Consider the following 21,053-nt stretch of genomic DNA (forward strand, 5'->3'; position numbering starts at 1 on the left):
GCCCTGGTTGGCAGAGAGGGGCCTGGGTGGTCAGCCTGCCAAACTGGGGCTGCTCCCCCTGTTCAACATTTTTTTAAAAAAATATATAATTTCTATAAATATAAATAGTTATTAGGGGTGTGCAAAGCTTCAGTTGTCTATTCGATTCAGAAAAGATTTGGCCAGCTTCGGCAGCCAAACCATCGAATCCGAATCGAATTGGGAGACCCATAAAAAGCTCTGAATCGATTTGAAGCATCCAAATTGATTTGGAAAAGATTTGGAAAAATATTCGGCGATTCGGAAAAGGAGGTCTTGTAGGGAAACAGAAACTGAGAAGCAGGTGGGGAGGAGAGGAGGAAGGGAAAAACTGCTCTGATATTGACATCTCTAGCTGGCCAGTGACTGTGATCTTTCCCCGAGTTCCCTTGTAATCACAGTGCTCTGGGGGAGGGATATAGAAACAGCATATAAGACTCTGTGTGAAGCCTTTCTGTCCCTTTTGTGAGCTGTGTGTCTGGAAGCAACAGTGTGTGAAAGGTACAGGCTGCAGCAGCTGGCTTCCTAGTTAGCCTCTTAACTGTTTTGCTAGTCTCTATCTAATTTCTCTACCTAGTCTCTTCTATCTAGTAAACAAATAGAAGATATAGTAAGCACATAGAAGAAGATATAGAAAGCAGATAGACGAATATAGCAAGGAGACAGAACAGGGGCGGGCAAAATACAGCCCACGGGCCAGATCTGACCTGCCAGACCATTCTATCAGGCCTGCCAAGCCCCTAAAAAATTTAGTAAATTCATATTTATTTGTTTCTGGATGCCTGTCAAAGATGACAGGAGCCAGGGGCAGTAGGACCCAAGGGGAGCCAGCAGGACCAAGCAGCCCAGCCCCACTACACCCCCAGCCATTTCCCTACCTTCCTGCCCCCACACTGCTCCAGCACCACGTGGCCCTGGGCTGCATCACTGGAGTGGGGAGTATGGGCCATGCCAGGATCAAGGCCAGGAGCAGGAGGGGTGTGTGTGGAGGCAGGGGCAGAGAGTATGTGCGTGTGTGTAGACAGAGGTAAAGGGGGTGTGTGTGTGTGTGTGTGTTCATAGGGTGAGTCCCACATGCACACCGCATCATACACGTGCCCACAACCCCCCTTGCACATGCAGATCTCCACACCCCTTCACACACCCCAGACGCTGTCCTTCCCACAAAGCCCGCAACAAACCCAATACCCACCCACACCCCACATCCCCATACCTATCCATCCCCACAGACACACCCATGCCCTCCCTCACACCCCATATCCCACATACCCTCCCACCACAAACCTATACCCATTCCCCATAACATACAAAAGATATCATTTTAAGCTATTGCGCATTCACCTCTGTGTACACTACACAAACACATGTAAATCAGGACAAATTATTTTTTGAAATCAAATTAATGAATGTTGTAGATGTTTTCTTTTAGAACATAAATTGGTATTTTTCTGGTTCTGAGACAGCAAAACCTCTTGCTGAAAGGAGTACTTCCAGGGGTAAGGAGAGGGACTTCTGGTGGCAAAGGTTAGGGGTTGGGGGGGCAGGACTTCCAGTCACAAAATGGTGACCAGGGGGTGGGGCACCTGTCAAAGAGCAGAGCTACCTGTGCCCCTGACAGCTTGCCCAAACTCGGTAAGTGGCCCTCTGCCCTAAATAATTGCCTGCCCCCAAGACAGAAGATATAATAAGCAGATAGAAAAAGATATAGTAAACACACACACATATTAAACACATACAAGATATATTACACACACACATTTTCCAGCACAGCAAACACTATGAAGCATGCTGGAAAGGCAGGTGCCAGGTCTTCTAGCAGGGGAGTGAGAGGGGCTAGAGAGGGTAGGGCGAGAGCTGCAAGTTCCACCCCCCCCAAACTTAGATACACCCTCTTCCCTAGCAGCCATGAGGCTTCTGCTGCTAGTGGGAGTAAGGAGGTGGAAGCAGTACCTGTCCCTGCACCTCCACCACCTCCACTAACACTTGAAATAGCCACCAGCACCAGCATGACAGTCTCCTCCACCCCAATTTCAGTTCCCAGCATAAGCCACCCAGTGCCAGAGAAGCTGGATCTGGAACCAGGGGACCTCAGTGCCATAGCCAAGGACATTCTGGGGAGGGAGGGCGATTCTGAGTTTGTGCTCCACACACTTCAAAGTTCCCCTACAGGCAGGTCTCCTTCTCTGGAAGGCATTTTGGAGGAGGTTGTGGGGGAAGGTGGCTCAGTTTCCCCTGTTGTTGTGCCTCTACCTGCTGAGGAAGGGAATAAGGCAGGATCCCCACCCTCAACCCTGAAGCGGGGGGGTAGTGTAGTGTGGGATCATTTTGAGGTAGCAGATGGTCCCAAGTAAGCTACCTGTCAGCACTGCCAAAGGCACATCAGCCGGGGCAAGGAAGTGAAACACTTCACCACCATGGCGATGCTGCTGCATCTCAGGAAGCAGCACCCCCTTGCCCTTGCTCCTCCTCAGCCTGGCACCAGTGGGGGTGTGCCCAAAGGGAAGTCCCCCTCTTGCTCCAAAGCCCCCTTCCCTATGAAACAGAGGCAGGCCATCCTGGACCAGGGGGGAATAGCTGCAGACAAAGTAGGGTGCATTGCAAGGGCGAGCAAGGTCACCCAGAGCACTGGGGAGATGCTTGCTCTAGTTGGCCAGCCCTTCTCCTTAGTTGAGTGGCCAGGGTTCAGGCAGCTCATGGCACTCGTGACCCCATCATACCAAGTGTCCCCACCTTTAGCAGGATGGTGGTACCCTCCCTGTATGAGGCATGTAGGGAGTACTTGAGGGAGGAGCTGCACAAGGCAGGGTCACGGGTAGCCTTGCACTTCACCTCAGACATCTGGAGCAGTCAGGATGGAGATCACGCCTACCTCTCCCTCACAGGGCACTGATGCGATCAGTCAGGCCATTGATAGGTTCTCCTTCAAGCAGAGGTGATGGATGAGTCCCACATGGCAAGGGAATTTATGGTGGCCATTAACCACATGGTACAGGAGTGACTCATTGGGCAGGGCAAGCTCACCCATGGATCTGTGGTAACCAACAATGGGGCCAATATGGTCACAGCGAACTGTGATGCCAACATTGTTGGCTTCCACTGTGTGACAACAAGTTCCACCTCATAGTCAGGGATACCTTGGAGGGGGACAGGGATGCTAGTGATGGCACCATCACTACTACTACCAGCCAGCTCATTTCAAGATGCAGGAAGCTGGTGGGTTAGTTCCACCAGAGTGCCAAAAGGGGCAAGATGCTGCAGGACAAACAGGCAGAGCTGAGCATCCCACAACACTAAATCATGCAGGATGTGGAGACTCGGTGGAACTCCACATACTTGATGCTCGAAAGGCTGGTCAAGCAACGGAAGGCCATCCACGAGATGACCTTGCTCAGGGAGACTGGGATCAGCGGGTCCCTTAACAAAACAAAGTGGGATACTATCTCCCAGATCTTGGTGGTCCTCAAGCCATTCCTCGAGGCCACCGAGACCCTCAGCGCTGGCAATGCCCTCCTTAGCCAGGTGATTACTGTAGTGAGGAGCTTGAGAACCAAAGAAGTTCCAGGGGATCATGTCACTGGCTGAGGCAAGCCACTGTCACCAGAGGTGCAGGTGCTGGTGAAGCAGCTAAAGAAGGGCATAAAAAAAATGGCTGGATCTATTGCGGTCCAGTATGATCTAAGTGCTGGCAGCCATGTACAACCCAAGGGTGAAGGGGAGTGTGTGCACCAGCAAAACCCTCGATCACTGGACAGAGGTGCTGGTGAACAGAGTTAGGGAGGCAGAAGGGCAGAGGCAGGGGGACATGGAAGAGGGGGATCCACTTCATAGCACTCCCAGCACCAGCAAGTCTCCTCCCTGACAGCTGCTGCCAATGTGAGTCAAAGGTATGGCTTCAATGGTGGGGTCCAGAGGCACCAGACCCCAGCCTCAGGCAGGTAGCACATAGGCTTCAGTGGCTACCTATTTTGCCGAGGACATGGAGCCACTGCAATGCAACCCCTTGACCTATTGGGCAAGCCACAGCCAGATGTGGCAGGACCTGGGCATAGTTGTCTGGGAACACCTACCCTGTCTACTGACCAGTGTTCCAAGCAAGAGGGTGTTCAGCATTGCTGGGGATGTTGTGATATGCAACCACATCTGCTTGGATCCTGGTTTGGTGAAGCAGCTGGTCTTCCTCAAGGTGAACTCCTGCTGCTGGGGTTCCCCAAGATCCACCTGTAGATGGGGTGAGTGCCACCCTCCTCACTCTGTCTGCACCTATTTCCCCTTTTTAATTTTTAAAAAAAAAACATTTAATGTCCCGCTCTCAGAGCTGGAGGCGGCACTCACTATATCACCATCCAGCAAAGGAAGAACATCTCCCTGCTGAGCTCCCTTGCTAGGTTGAACTTGGAGGTATGGGTTGGGGCTAGGGGGAAGGAGGAGGCGCCAGGTCCTGGGCATAACCTAAAACTGCACCTTGCCAGGGCCAGGAGGCCTGGTGGGACTGCCAGCGGTGCGGCAGCCCCCAAGAAATGCCAGGATTGCAAGCCTCCCTGGTGAAAGGCGGGTAGGAGGTGCCTTACAACCTCCAGCCACCACTCACACCACATCACACAACCAGTCCTGGCTAGGGAAAGCCTAGACCTGTAAGATCTTTGAGAGGCATGAGGCTTGCTGGTTGCAGTGGAGTTGTGAGGCTTCAGGTAAGCTTAGCTGCCTGGGATGCCATCTGCGAGGCATGGACCACAGGGTTATGAGAGGTATGGAGCTGCAGAATGGATGTATGTCACTCCTAGACATCAGGGGCCTAAATGGGCAGCCTCCTGCCTGGGAAACATTTGAATTGGTTTTCCATCAAGGCAGGCAGGTGAAAGATGGGTGGGCAGTTGGCCCAGAAACAGGTGGGTGGACCAAGATCTCATCTACACTGGGAAGACCCCCTGCTCTTCCTGGATGGAATGAATAGTGAAAAAGCTAGAGGCTGGCATGCAATGCAGGCAAGAAAGCCAGTCAGTGAAAATGTAAACTGAGGTGCCAGGGGGTGAGGGACAGGCTGGGAGGAAGGAGAGGGGAAGAGGGATGTAGCAGGTAAAAGTGGAGAGGTACCTGGGGAGTTAGATGTCAGGCAGGTTATAGCGTGTCATAAATCCAATGCCTATATTGAGTCCATGAGTTTCTGTATCTAGGAGGTTATGGCGGGGGCAAGGGAAACACTGCAGAGAAATGCTGCAGAGCTGCAGGGATCTGGTGGCAACGGCAAAAGCCCCATGACACTGAACCCGCCAGCAGTACCACCGGATGTCGAGCTGCGGGACCATGGCAGCAGAACTGGGATTGCCGCACCAGCAGCAATGCCAGCAACTCCACACCACACGGGGTTGCAGGAAGGAGGTGGGAGGAGCAGGATGGCCATGCCAGCAACAGCCCAGCCACCTAGGATCCAGGAGCAGGGTGGCAGTGGCAGCACAAAGGGGGTGCACCCCCTGATCAGCTGCGGTCACCGCTTAGGCAACCAGCGGGGGGGCAGGCGGGAGCGCTGGTGCCCCCCCTGCAAGCGCTGGCCGATTGCTGTGATCGCTGCAGCTGCTTCTGGGAGTGGCTGCAGCAATCTGCCGTGCTTGCTCCCAGAAGCAGCCGCAGCGACTCCTGGAAGCAGCTGCAGTAAATCGCAGCAATCGGCCACCGTAGGAATGCCCACGGGGGACCTCCCCCCACCCTGGTTAGCGGGACTGAGGCAGCACCAGTCACCCATGGGCAGCAAGTTCACCACACCACAAAACTTGCAATCCATCCAACGGCATTCCATGCTGCAGCCAGCAGGAGCCCGGAAACAGGACAAAGAAAAAAAGCTAGCGCCAGTGTGGACATGCTTTGTAAGCGCATGCTGCCGCCGATTCGCTGCCCAGGGCAGGAAGATACCAATAAAAGTCTCATGCGCCGGTCCAACAATGGGACCAGAAGGAAGTCCCCAGCAGCCAAAGGCAGGCTGTGGGATGAGTGCAGAGGCACAGAAAGACTAGTGGTGGCGACACCCATGTGGGGAGCTGCCCCCGCACACCAACTCGGCAGAATCAATCGATGTGCTACAGGAGGAGACCTGTGAGCCCTACTGTGGAGAGGGCTGGGAAGGACAATGATAGGAATACAAGGATGGATAAGACAACAGCTGAATACCACATTATGTCTCTGCAGCACCACAGTAACAACAGGCTGGCGCTAGGTGGGGTGTAGGGGAGGTGAAGCCCCAAGGTCCTCACACTACCCAGCACCCGTAACTAGGCATCACTGAACGGGGAGTAACAGCTGTCCCCAAGATAAAAGATTTCCATCAAAGACATGGCAGGCAAGAAGCTTCAGTGGATTAGGTAACTGGTGCCTGGGCAAACTGTCGGTCTACAGGACCACAGCTGGCTCGGGGTGACTAGAAAAGCTTAAACAGAGAGTTCCAGACAGGCACAGCAAGTTACAGAGGTTGATGAAGTGAAGTTCATAGGCTCGGCCGTGAAAAGTGGTTTGTAAATTCCCTTTGAGGATCAGGCCTGAGATACTGGAGACAGAGTGGCTTTCTTGTGCGAAATGTGCCCCCACAGGTAGTTGGGTATTCTTGTCTGTAATAGACTGGATTATATGCTGGCAGGTTTTGCATTTCTTGTCATGGCATGGTCTGGATCCATTCAGTGTGTTTTAGGCTGTAGGAAGTTGGCTTCTGGTGATGAGGTTAGCGAGGTTCGGTGTTTGTTTGAATTTACAGACCACTTTTCACAGACAAGCATATGAACTTCACTTCATCAACCTCCTGGATACAAAAACTCATGGACTCAATATAGACATTGGATTTATGACACGCTATAGCCTGCCTGATATCTGACTCCCCAGGCACCTCTCCACTTTTAACTGCTACATCCCCTTCCTTCCCCCCTCCCCCCTGCAGCTTGTCCCTCACCCTGACACCTCAATTTACATTTTCACTGACTGGCTTTCTTGCCTGCATTGCATGCCAGCCTCTGGCTTCTTCACTATTCATTACATCCAGGAAGAGCGCACACACACCAACTAGACGCTTCCCCAGCCTGACAAAGGGTTTTTAAACCCAAAAGCTTGCTAAGGTATATTTCTCCAACTATTCAGTTGTTCTAATAAAAGATATCAGAGGTACCATCAACTGGTCCATGCTGGGGCCAGGACCCAAAGGGGGGTCAAAGGATCAGGGACCCACCATGAGGGATGTCCAGAGCAAGAGGCTCGGGATTCCAACTGGCCTGAAGGCAGGGCCAAGGCCTAAGGGGGAGCCAAAGAGAGGGGACCACAGCTGGAAGGGGTGAAGGATGCAATGTGTGAGGCATGGACCTCAGTGTTAGGGGAGGTACAGAGCTGCAGAATAGATGTCACCTCAAGACACCTATATGGGCAGCCTCCCACCTGGGAAACATCTGAATCAGTTTTCCATCAAGACGTGGCCTCTGTGGTCCTTTCATAGGTCCTTGTGGACAATCTACTCCCAGATGGCCTAGCAGTCATCATCAAGAAATAGCTCCATGGTTGATAGCCTGACTCTGGGTCTGACTGCCTTCTGTATCTTCCTGTGGTTTGACATAGTCAGTCAGCGAGCCTTCCTTCTATAGCCAATACTCACTCCGGAACTTGTCCAGGACCTTGTAGAATCAGGGGGTTCCATGGTCCACAATCTCCCGCTGGTCAGTGCGTACACCTTCCACAGTCTCAGGAGGTGTCCTGCAAAATACCTGACAAGCCAGGCTGTTTTGGTCTCTGTGCCAGTCACCGGCTTGCAGATCTGGCTCATGTACGTTGCTTGCAGGAAGGATGTCTGGCATTTCCCTGCCCCCAGTCTGTTTCATCTTGTAAAGGGTGTTCCTTGCCAACTTCTCCCCTCTGGATGCCCAGAAAAAAAAAAAAAACCCACACGTGGCTCTCTGGATTCTGTGGGCAACATGTTTTGGTGGGAGGATGACTAATGCAGTGTACAGAACCACTGGTAGCAACACTGACTTCATGAGCGCCACGCGCCCCTGCCCATGGAGAGGTGATACACGTGCCACAGACCCAACCTCTGCTTAACTTTGGCCTCCTTCTTTTCCCAGGCTTTCCTTCCACTCAACTCGGGTCAAACTCAATCCTGAGAATCTTGACCCCCTTGTAAAGAACTGAGACCCCCAGGGACTGCAGGCCCCGGAGCCCACCCAAAGCCAGACAGATGTTGCTCACGTTGAGCTTGGGCCTTGCTGCTGCTTCGTAGATCTGTGTGCACCACAGGGGTCTTTCTACAGAACACTTATTATGGCACAGAATGTTCAGGTCATCCACGTAGGCCAGGACACTGGTCTCTTCCTTGCTTTGGCTCAGGATCTGAACTCCACTCATCACGAGGTCCTACCTGATGTGCTCCCCACAGTTCAACCTGCTGCAAAGAGGCTGGCTGGGGCATGAGGGTGCTTCAGTGTGGGGCTAGCCAACAGGCAGCCCCCACACTGAACCACCCTCATGCCCCAGCCAGCCGGGGCAGCATCTCTGTGTGTGCTACTGTGAAGCTTTTTACTCTGTAGCAAGATAGTACTTGAATTTAGAAGTACTATCCTGCTGTGGAGTAAATTAGTTTACTCCAGCCTAATACGGGTGCATGTTTAGATGCCAAGATGTTTATTAGGCAGCTAATTAGTCTACTGTGCAGTAAACATCTTGTGTAGCTGCACTCCCTCTCTGTGGGGCTTATCTGCATTCTGCCATTGGCATGCAAGGTTAGGTTATCAGGACTGTGTCTCTTATCTGCATATTCACCTATTGGCACGTATAGATGAGGGGCTGAAAATCTCTTCTGTGCTTGTTTTCACTGCAATAACATGTTTTAATTGCCTTTAACGTTTTGAATATAAGAGTCCAGGGAAATTAGGTTTGGGTAAACTGGCCCTGCCTTCTAAAACTATGAAGTTACTAAGGGGGTTGATACTGTAAGAGAAAATTGAGTAAATAACACTGATAGGTCAATGCTCTCACCATGACTTGTGTGAGTCTAAGGTGAAGGGACCCCCAGGTCAGGAATCACAAGGGGAAGAGGAAAGACTCTAGACTGAAGCTTTGGGGCATTTGAGATACCACAGTTGTTTTACTTACCTGGTAGGAAAGATACTCTTCCTCTTGGCCTTGAATGACTCAAATATAGTTAGAGTGAAGGCCTATCTGTTGCACTGCAGGTAGGCTCCCCTACAAATGCCTCCAAATGCAAGGATCTTGGCTACACAATTTATGGCAATGGGGGATTGCTTTTAGACCTTCCCCCTAGGTTGCTCCTTCAGCCTTTTGGCTAGGGACAAGCAAGATAGGGGACATCTGAACTCCAAGGTGTCTGGGCTTGGGGCTTACACACAGGATACCTGCCATGGATTTAGGAGCATCCAGAGTGCCAAACTGATGAGTCTGGGTGGTAGAATACTTGCTGGTGGTAGTGCCACACAGATTTGAATGATTGAGCTCTGCTCAGTCAATTTTTGGAACTTAATTCAGAAGTGGTTTGGCCCCCAGCCCAAAATTTCAAAAACCAAGGTGTTTTTCCCAGGGTGAGGCCTGTCCCTTGCACTCCAGGCAGGCTGACCCCTGCAAGTTTCTCCAAATGCAGAAAACTCGATTGTATAATTTTGTGGCAATGGGGGACTGCTTCCCTGCTTTCCCCTTGGCCTGCTCCCAGCCTTTTGGCTAGGAGCAAGCAAGACTAGAGGGCATCCAAAACCCAGCATCTCTGGGCCCTGAGCTTGCATGTAGGATGTTTGCCATAGACTTAGGGAGTACCCGAAGCCCCAAAATGATAGGTCTGGGAGGGTGGATACTTGCCAAGTAGTAGAGCCACTCAGCTCTGCTCAGTTGAAATTTGGAACCTGACTATTGGCCTCTGCCCAATAGAAATTGAAATTGATTTGGCCCTTGAAACATTTTTTTAACAGGGCATGGTATCCAACCGAAGAGGAAATGAGTGCTGGTGACAAACAAATCCTAGTCTGAGCCCGTTACCTACTAGGTCCTAATGAGCTGAAATCCATAAGGTACTACCAAGTTAGATAGGAGCTTGTACTTACCAGACCCTGAAAGAGGAGAGCCTGCATCTAAGAAAGGTGGGTTGCCTCTGCAACCAGAGGACAAGCCGTGCCCCCCCACCAGCGGTAGGCAGTAATAAGGAGCAGCAGCAATGCTGGCCCTCCCTCTGACAGCAGTGAAAAGCAGTGCCCCACTGGTGGTGGTGAGAAGCAGTGCCCCAGCAGCAACGAGTTGTGGTGCACCCCCAGCAATGGTGAGCAGCAACAAGGAGCAGTGGCCCCACCTCCAGCATCAGTGGGCACTGATGAGGAGCAACGCCCCACAACAGTGGTGAGAAGCAATGGGGAACAGCATCCCCCAGCAGTGGCAAGGAACAGAGCAATGCCCCAGCAGTGCTGAGACAAGGGAAACCTTGGACTAAGAGCTGCACTAGCTCTACTGAATACTTTGTCCACCTTGTGTGGGACTAAGTGAGAATTATGAACCTACTGACTATGCTAAACTGTTAGTCGTAAGTTGAGAAGGGCTTCTTGGCAACCGTCGACCCTCTGGAACACAGCATATGTGAAAGAGTTCTATGTGACCCTCACACCAAAACCTTCAGCACGTACACATAGGCAAGAGAATGTAAGAGTAAGCGCTGCCCTAGACCTACCATCCCTCCTTTAGACTATCAAGACAGAGTCCAAAGGCCAGACCCAGTTCAGATGTTCAGTGCCTTGATGCTTGTAGCTTCTTCCAAAGAGCAACAGATTAGACCTGTGACAGCACGTTCCTGTCAGGATGATGTCTGTTAGTCTTTCTCCAACCAAGGAGTACCCACAAGGCAGTGGGAGCTAGAGTTTGGAGGCACCCTATACTCACCTTACTCTGAAGGTTGCAACATAGTGGTATTTTATAGGAGCAACCCTGCCATGACTAGCCCCACCACATTACCATCAGGCCTTCCAGTCTGATGCAGTTTACAGTCATACCAATTGATTATTAAGGGGTTATTAAACCTGTTTGTCAGCCTACCTCCCTATCCCCCATTAATAAACCCTGTTATAGTTTGATACTGCTTGCAACGTGAAGTTTGTTCACATTGGAATAACCAGGAAGAAATTATTTTCCCAGGTTTCTGGGTGAAGGCTTGAGCCAAGATAATTTGTATAAAACCCCTAAGGTTAACTCATCCCTTGTTGCTGCTATCTGACGCTTGGCAGAAGGGTTACAATAGTATTAACAAAATGGGGTTTTCTGTTTTTGAACTAGGACACTTCAGAAACTCTTTCTTCATCTTTACTCAGTTTGAAAAAGCTTACTTATTTATAGAACTACCCTCTAGAAACCAAAGCTACCAGAGTCCTTTGCAATACAGGCACTGTCTCTCATCTTTCTCAGTACCATCTCTTTCATCATTCTCAGTACCTGTACATCTGTAAGAGGGTGACACAGAAGCTAGGTCTATCATACCAGGGCAGTGTAATGAAAGGGCTCTGGTCCCTATGCACTAACTGTGGGGCCCAGAGGGTGCAGAGTGGATGAAAGACTCTGAACCAGAGTCTTTTAATAAAAAACTAAGAGATGACTTATTAGCATAAATCTGAATTTTAACTTGGGTGCCTTACTTCTTTGTAGTTAGTCATTATACTGAAAAAAATCGTAAAGTAAACAATCTGTGCTAAAAGTAACCAAAAATATTTTGTGATAAAAGTCATGGCCTACTGTATTTAACAATACATTGCAATCTTAGGTTGCAGACCATAGTTTGATCCCAGATTTCACAAAAACTGACCAGCAGAGGCTCAGAGCACCCTGAGCTCTGGTAAGGAAGGTTTCACGTTTCTCCACAGAGAACCTTCTGGTTACAAAGGCTTCATCCACTCAAACATGGTAAGAGGGAGGGGGAAAAAAAAAAAAAAATCAATGACTAACTGGCAACAAGTAATTATCTATAATAATAATAGGCTTATTTTGTCTGTCCAGAGCACTCCAATTGGTTGTCTCAGCATCCAATGCTTACTGAAACAACCAATCAGAGTCGTCTGGATAGATGGAATAAGCATGTTATTATTATAGATCCTGAGGCATTTCAAACAGATATGCAGGCAAGTCAGAACTAGAATGAAGCCCCTCCGCCCCCACTGCTGCAGAGTGGGCAGGCTCCACTGAAGAAAAAAACAAAACAAAACAAAATGGTGAGGGGCCCCAATCCTTCCCACCCCTGAGCCAGCCCAGAGCCACGGCCAGGGGGCAAGCTGGTAGCGGGCCTTGAGCTGCACAGGGCCCTGGTGCTATCTTCTGCAGTGGCAACAACCCCGGGACTGCATGTCAGCAGGTGGGTCCTGCAGAAGGGGTGCCACTGCCATGGAGGGAAGCACCATGGTTCCCTGCCTGCTCAGGGGCTGCATGACCCACCAGCAGCTCACTCCCTGGCCATGGGAGATGCAAGCAGGCTTAAGGAAAAAATAAAAGATCAGGCCCCTCAACACTTTTTTTTTCCCCCTCAGCAGAGCCTACCCGTGCAAGCTACCACCAGGTTGCATAACCCCTGAGCTGTGGGGTGGCCAGTGCTTCCCTCTGCAGTGATGGTGCCCCCTGAGGCTGCCCAGGCAGGGTGCTAGCTGCACAGGTACAGCCCCAGCTTGCAGGCAGCACCCACCAGATCCAGTGGTGCACAGGGCACTGGAAGCCTGGGTGTGCTCAGGGAAGCTCAGCCTTGGTGGCCTTCCAGTACCCCGTGCACTGTCCCTACCAGTAACAGACCACAGTAAACAACAGATTCTTGGCAGCCAATCACAATGATTACTGCCAGACAGAATAAGCTGTCATTATAATAGAAAAATTTAGAATTTTGGAATAAGACTTCTAGAAAAAATGTCTAAAAAAGAAGTCCATCTACCAAATGTGAATATGATAGAATCCTAAGCCTGTGTTTACACACAGACAGCTTTATGTAGTCTTTTCAATGGTGAGAAGTTTTGATTTCGTTATAGTATTCAGTCAAGGGATAACTAAAAATCCTGTATTTAAAGAAATACCTTTGCAATAAAAAAAAATCTAAAATGTTTTGTGGGTTTCAGCTAGTAATGTTATATTACAACAACAATTAATTAAATATAGTGATTTCTGTTGCAGTTGGGTTTTACTGCTTTAACTTTTACTGTTTTAGAAATATACTGCTTTATCAGTATAGCTATCTCCCACAGTATGGGTGCAGGAAGGAAAATAAGCTACAGTGGTACAAGGTAACTTTGTAATGGTGTAATTGCATCCACATCAGGTACTATGCTCGTATGACTAAATGGATAAAAAACAGCATCTCTCATGGGGAGTTTTGCTCAAACAAAACTGGGTGTACACCAGGCCTTCAACAATCAGACCAACTCACAAAAAGAAAATTTTCCATTATGACTGACTGCATATTATATAGTTTAACAATCATACACAGATGTTCAAGCAGCAAATAAATGCTCCTTTGCCCTAGTCATAGCAGCTGCTAAGTCTCTGAAAGCAGATTTATTTTGAGTACTGGCCACCCGACTTGACCTGTTGTCACTTAATGACTGACATGAGCTTGTTCTGATGTGAGGAAATTTCATGCTCTGTTGCAGAGAAAATTGAAAGTTTGAACCGTCCACTTGTGTGGATACCAAACAGTATCTTAAGGGGAAAACTTTTCATGGCTTGGGGTGAAGGAGTTAATGTCAGCATTACCTTTTATAGCAATGCGCTTTCACTAATGTCAATGTTACCTGTAACTAAGTGTAGAATCATAGAAAAATCAGGGTTGGAAGGGACCTCAGGAGGTCATCTAGTCCAACCCCCTGCTCAAAGCAGGACCAGCCCCAACTAGATTATTCCAGACAGGGCTTTGTCAAGCCAGGTCTTAAAAACCTCCAAGAATGGAGATTTCACCACCTCTCTAGGTAACCTGTTCCAGTGCTTCACCACCCTCCTAGTGAGAAAGTTTTTTTTAATATCCAACTTAAACCTCCCTTGCTGCAACTTGAGATCATTGCTCCTTGTTGTGTCATCTGTCACCACTGAGAACAATCTAGCTCCATCCTCTTTAGAACTACCCTTCAGGTAGTTAAAGACTGCTATCAAATCCCCTGTAATGATATGTACCGGATTATAAATCATTATAAATAATAAAGTGGTAATAGTATTACATATTTTTGGACAAGCTAAAGAACAGTTCTTAGAAGATGTTTCTAGACACAGCTATTCTATCATATAGGCTTCACTAGAAGCAAATGCTTACGAGGTGGTTAATTTAAAGTACACAAAACACAATAAGCCATTGCACAGAAACAGTTAAAAAAAGCTTTCAGAGTTCTTACAATAGGATGTTAACCGTGAACTTGTTAAACTTGCAGGCAACAAGTTGACTTCCATCACTGTATGGGAAACAGTTAGGGACCACAGAAATCTGAAAAAATGAATGGAGGAACTCAATAACAATGGATCAAGTCACTTGAATTTTTTCTTAAAAGTTACCTTTATTACATTGGTTCAATTCCTTCCCAAAAAACTGTCCCCAAATCAAACAATGCATTTAAAATGGAGGAAGAAAAGCTAACTCAGCTATTCTGAATCCAACTCAAAAACAGTAAAGTTGTCTTGCAAGAAATTGATAATTATTCTCATTATTTATATTAGTATTTCTTTTCATTTAATTCACACACAGAATTTTATTTGTAAGTTTTTTGCAGAAGTTAGTAGGAATTAGCTTACCATGCAATTACTCTAGGTACCTGTCATGCTTTGTAATTTGATATTTATATTTTCAGTTGTTTTCTAACTAACAAAGGATAGTTCTACAATGTATATTTTTTAAAAGAAAGTTGCATGTACTTCAAATTCACTTTACTGGAGGCAAACTGAGTTATCAATGACATGAATATCAATGTCCCAGTTTAATAGGGAAAATGATAGTTAAATAAAATGAGAAAGGCAGTTATCTGTTAGTCTGATGTCAGACAGAAGGCAGGGTAGATTTGCACCTTACAGACTAACTAAATCAGAGACGTGCGTGCAGGGTGCAGCAGTTTCAGGATGGGGTAGGAAAAAATTACACTCACACAGGTGCACTTTGTAGCGGTGGTGGGAACTGTGCTCATGTGGGTGCATGTTACAGTGCGCATTACATTGACGGGGCACCTAATGCAGTGATAGAAGGAAGGACCACTCGCATGTCCCTGTCCCCTCGCCCCCCCCACCTCCCCTCAGTGGTGGAGTTTCTGGGGATGTGACCTGCAGCATCTTAGAAGTTGGACAGCCCTGCTGTAAGAGAAAAATTGGGAAAAGGTTGCTGAGGGGTGAGCACTCACCATGACTTGTGTAGCTGTCTAAGTTGGAGGGACCTTTAGTGTAACAGAAGAGACTTGGAGAAGTTCCCTCCAGGATCTACTAAGCTTCACATGGCAGAGTACTTGTGATGTGCAAACTCCTGTAAGGGATTCAGTTGAGGCCTGTTACCCATTTGTTTGTAAAAGAGGTGAAATGGCTGGAGTACAAACAATGGGGTCAGGCTGAGACCTGTATCTGCAGTATTCCAAAAGAGCTGAAATCCTTGAGCTTAAGGTCTAAAAGAGCTGGGTTGCATTAGCAACTGGCAGCAGGTCAGCACCCCTTGGTGGCAGTGTGGAGCAGTCACCCCCAGTGATTATGAGGAGCACTGACAGCAACAGCAGAGCAGCATTTCCCCATGGCAGTGAGGCAAAGCGAATGCTTGAGCTAGTGCTACCAAGTTCACCCTGTGTGGGGCTAAGACAGAACTCTGCATTCACTGACTGTGATAAATTATTAAGCTGGCTGAGGTGAGATACTATTAACAGTTTCCCTGAGATAGTTTGTTTCTTTTATTTTCCCAGTTTTCCAGGTGGATAATCAATCAAGCCGATTTGTATAAAATCCCTAAATTGAACCTACAGCACCTGATGAAGTGAGCTTGGGCTTACAAAAGCTCATGCAGTACGTCTCTGATTTAGTCTATAAGGTACTGTTAAATAAAATGTCACATCATAGGAGCTAGAAAAGGAAAAGACCTACTAGTATCAAGCCTCTTTTCATGCCGAAGCAGGACTGCCCCTGCAGTTTATTCAACAAATTACTTTTTAGAGGGAAAATCGGGGCCAAACTGTAATATGTATACCCAACTGTAAATATTCTTTTTGCTTTACTCCATCAAGGAATTCTACCTGCTGTGCTTTCTATCCTACCTATTCATTTTAATTAATTTCACTGTTTAAAGAGATTAATTAAATATATATTTTACCATATGGACAATTAACTCTGTTTTTCCCCCCCTAAACTAGATAGTTTTCCCTAAACTAGATAGAAGACAGTATACATTATGCTATTTTTATATTCCATATAAACAACATTCTTAAACTGGAATCAAGGTTGGCAAACATGAGAACTGAGAAAAACAGGCTTTTTGTATTTAAAAAAGACAAAACCAGGAAATTTAAAGTTATGGTTAAACTTAAAAGAAATCCAGCCATTTGAAAGTATGGACATGTACCATTAGAATAACCCAGACTCTTTAAAAAGCTGTCTTATCAATGCTTGCCTTAGATCTTGTTCCTTTCTTACTTCCTTTGAAATATGTGTAGATTTTGAACAAAGCATTATTTTAAAAAAAGAAAAGGTAAAGGAACAGTGATTGTAACATCAAAATCTTTCTTAATCATTTTCTGTAAAGAAGTCTGGTACTGAAGACTTCTTCGAATTAAAGAAGCCATACTTGTAAAACTTGTGGGTAGCTTATCAGAAACATGTGCTACATACCATTTTTTTTTAAGCAGTTACCTAATACAAATGTCCGATACTAGTTGTGAAGTTGTATCATCACAACAAGCTTTTTCATTCAAGTGCTATAATTTCATAATTATAAGTGGCCTATCTGCATAAAATTATGTTTAATGACACTTGTATAATTCATGACGTGTAGACAGGTCCTGTGTGCTTGGTATTGCTGTGAACAAACAACAGAATTGGTGAATTGTTGGGCTCCTATTACTTAGTGTTTATCTAGGAATGTTTTGGCTATTTTCACTATTTTTGAATGATTCACATGCACTGGGAAATTGAGAGCAGGATACTGTGCAGAACTCCTAAGCTCTATGGTTCACTGCAACTCAGGTAGCAGGAAATTCCACAGGAACTGGCTTCCCAGGGCCCAAAACAACTTCCATTAATAATCTCCTCCCTGCTCTCCAGGCTGTCCCAAACTCTGCCAGCTCTGTATTTTAAATCTTGCTCATGTCTCTTACCGTTGGCTCTATCAGACCAGCCACGCCTTGTCAGTGTGCAGAGCCATGCCATCTGGCCCACAGAGGATCCCATAGGTCCAAAAATTTGGCAGCAGGGTAGCAATGACAGCAATGGCTGGATAGTATGCTAGGTCAGCTGGCTGGAGGTGGTGGGGGCCTGATCCTGTAGTGCAGGGCCTGAGCAAAGGCAGTGGGGCCCCCATCTGGCAGTGTAGGGCTGAGGAAGATGGCTTGGGTCCCTGATCAGGGGCACAGGGCCAGGGGAGACAGTGAAGGGCCCCAATCAGATGGCACTATGTCCCAATCCAGGGGCAGAGGTTCTGATCCAGCCTTTGGACCAGCCCCCTGCACCACATATTTGCAGTAAAGGAGGCAGGCCCCTGAAATCAAGAAACACTAAGGTTTCAGGAGTATGAACTCAAATCTGTCAGGTGCTGCTGCTGATGTCTATGGCTTCCTCACTATTTTCCTGTACTTGTACTAGACTATCATCCTGAAGGCCCACACTTTTGCATCACTTCTCTTCATACTGTCAGAGTGCTTCCATAGTTCCTACAGTGATGCTATGGGGTCCTTCCAATGAAGCATCAGATCCTAGCAACTCCTGCAGGGTTCAGTGGGATCGAGTGAAACCTGCTTTTAGCCCTTTTACATGTCCCTCTGAAGCAAGAATCTGGATGCAACATCAATGAGTTTTCCAGATCCTCTGTTCCTTTCTGTGGGATGTCACCAAGGGAAAGTCTGTTGGTCTCAATCAATGGCTAGGGTCACAGTGTATTAGGCACTATAGAAATAAATTGTAATGGTCTAATCCTTTCCTCAAAGAACGTTGATTTCATAATTGTAGAGATACCTTACAAACTACCTTGTAGCAAAATAAATTTCTGCCATAATCATAAAGATACTGAAATATTGCAATATGATATGTATGATACACACCTGAGAGTGGGATCATGAGGAAAGAGAATTAAAAAAACTAGTAAGTGAATCATTAGATCAAAATCCAAACAATAGAGAAATCTGAATAATAAAAGGAGAAATCTGATATATCTATATCTATTGGGAAAGAGAAAGTTTTGCTCTTTGGTTTCTCTTTTATTCTTAGACTACAATGTTATGTGACATATTACAAAATATTGGTTTTTAAAAGGTTTGTTCACCAAAAAGTGACTTCATGCCACTGTATTATCATAGCAGCCTCACTGCTATGGAAAATAGTTGTACTCCCTATTCAAATATGGACAGAAACAAATGTAGTTGTTTAAATTAATGTTAAATCTGCATATTATTCATTCCCTAATTTAACTCTACTGTAATTGTTCACAAAATTACTATAGTTTTTTAGATACAGCAGTAACCATAGCAACTAGGCATCATAATTTAGATAGCAATCAGAATCAAGTCCACTAGTCATAAGCAAAATGTTCAGGCTAGTGAGGTAGGAGACAAAAACAATGCTTAAGAGGTATTTGTGCCTCAACATAGTTATATCCAGAAGCTGAATTCATGTACATTGAATCTGTAGTTTGTACTGTGCATACAAAAAATGTTGACATATGACACTATAATGATTGCAAATCAGGCCTGCAAATAACTGTTAAAAGTAATAAGTAACAACAACAAAAATGTAATGCAGCACTGTTCTTAAGGACTAAAGATTGGCTGAGAGGTGTTCCTGAGCAAAGAAGTGTTTCTCATCCTATTACTTGTTAAAAATATCACTTTATTTAGGACACTGGCAGTGTAGTGGATACATAAGAAGTTCAACCTGACCACTGCTTTACTAATTCAATATTCTGCTTAAATATGAAACATGATGCACCCAGTGCCACTCTCAAGAAATAAAAACAGGAACAGCATTCCATGAAAATCATGTCTATGAGTCCAAGGCCAGAACTGAACCCTACTGCTTTCTTCTGACTGGTAAATATGTTACCTTGTGGGGTCATTCTAGTAAGATGTAAGGATCATTCTGTGAGCAAACGTTCCATCGCTGCCCGTCTCTCTTTAAGGGCTACGCAACTCCTCCTATATCCATCTGCTACCAGGGCTATAGCTTCTTACCCTGACAGCTACTCTCCCCCAAAACTGCAGGCAGCTTCCCAACCACTCTCCAATGTCACTAGTTAGCTCTGTTCTCTCCTCTTTCCTCTTCTCCCTCTGTGTAACTCCAGGAACCACCCACATTCAGTCTACTTCTGTCCTAATGCTCTTTGCTTCCCTTCGGCTTTGCTCTTCTTCCCCCCACCACAACCCTACATCAACTTCCGCCATGACTATCCACTTAAACCCTTCTAGAATATTCTTTTTGACCACTTCCTACTTCTATGCTGTTTCTCAATGTGCAAAACTGGGCTGCTGGTGTTTTTAGATATTTAGGTGTCCTTCACTTCCAAGCCTCTCCACCATCCTGCTGCTTACGCTCCAAGATAGGGTTGCCAACTGTTCTTAAATTTATGGATGGTTAGAAAAAAAAAAAAAAACAGCCTAAAATTACCTGTACGTGAAGTCTGTAAAAAACAAGCAAACAAACAAACTGATCTGTCCATAAAAATGAAGAAGCTCTGAGCTTGTTTCAAGATCTGTGTCAAGATGAAGCTATGTTCACACATCAATACTGGACAGAGAGAGCAAGAGCAGTACCACCTGTTGTCTAAGTGGGAACACTGCTCAGAGCCCTGCAATGTACTGTCTGCCAGTAACAGTCTTACTGACAGGCAAACGTTTTTACTACGATTGATGTTAAACCTCTAAATGTGAACCCTGCTCATGTCACTGCTGTCCAGGTCAAGCAAATATATATTACTGACATGAGTTCTACCTAATGTAAATGTAACCCTTCTGCTTGACCTGGACAGCAGTCCAGCAGCATATATGTCAATAAAAAGTTTGCACAGTCAGTAAAAAGTTTGTAGATTGTCAGTAAAACAAATTTTGGGGGGTTAGTAACCCTATGCTGAAAACAAACTGAGATTTGTCACTGGACCAACCTCCTAGTTCAGCATTCCTCAGTGCCAGCTGCGTCAATTCAGGCCTCTTCAGCCCTAGCAGAAGAGATTTTGCTATCCTAAGGTTTATACCATCTTTCTGTTTGTGTAAAATATTAAGGTGCCCTCCTCTGGAGAAGAGACAAGCCTGTAGCTATGAACTGCTCTTAAATCACTTTAACCCCAGACAATCAGTAAAGCATAAGAATAGCAAATATATTTATTACACAAGGAAGAAAAATTATAACTATATGTTGAAACAGTGAGAGAAATTAGAAAATAACTATAAACAAAGAGAGTAGAAGTCACCCTGCTGTACTCCTGCCATTTGAGTCAAAGTTCCTTAAAGCAGCTTGCCATCCCAGTTATCCCAGCTGGGGGACTCAATGACCCAAAGCCCATGGGTCATAAACCAGTAGTTCAACCTTATTAGGTTCAAGCCACCCCTCAGAAAACACCACCTCTTAGTTTTCACTCTTTTTTTATTTGGAAAAATAATACAGCAATTTTTCTATGGAGAGGAACTCTGAAAGACCATAACAGATCAAAATGGATTCCTATATGAAGTCTCTGAGTTTACCTTGTGAATCACGTTTGCCCACCTAACATTGTATGACATCCTGCAGCATCCTAAAAGGATGTCTAGGCACCCTCGTAGAGAACTACTGCACTAGACAAAAAACTTACTCTCATGGATCCGCCTCAGCTGTGCTGCGCTCTCTACCCCACTTACCTTAGGGGGGAATCAGCTGTTGCT

General features: G+C 46.4%; 1 protein-coding gene across 2 annotated transcripts in view; it reads right to left on the reverse strand.

Annotated features, from left to right (window-relative positions):
• The window catches only part of LOC109295618, a 102,010-nt gene that overhangs the window by 56,532 nt on the left and 24,425 nt on the right, over positions 1-21,053 (reverse strand). For both annotated transcript variants that reach the window (XM_019514555.1, XM_019514556.1), the window contains exon 8: positions 14,373-14,461. In XM_019514555.1, coding sequence (XP_019370100.1) covers positions 14,373-14,461 — 89 coding nt within the window. The remainder of the gene's footprint in view (positions 1-14,372; positions 14,462-21,053) is intronic.

Source organism: Gavialis gangeticus, unplaced genomic scaffold (assembly GCF_001723915.1).
Source record: "Gavialis gangeticus isolate Ggan-Ray unplaced genomic scaffold, GavGan_comp1, whole genome shotgun sequence".
NCBI lineage: Eukaryota > Metazoa > Chordata > Crocodylia > Gavialidae > Gavialis > Gavialis gangeticus.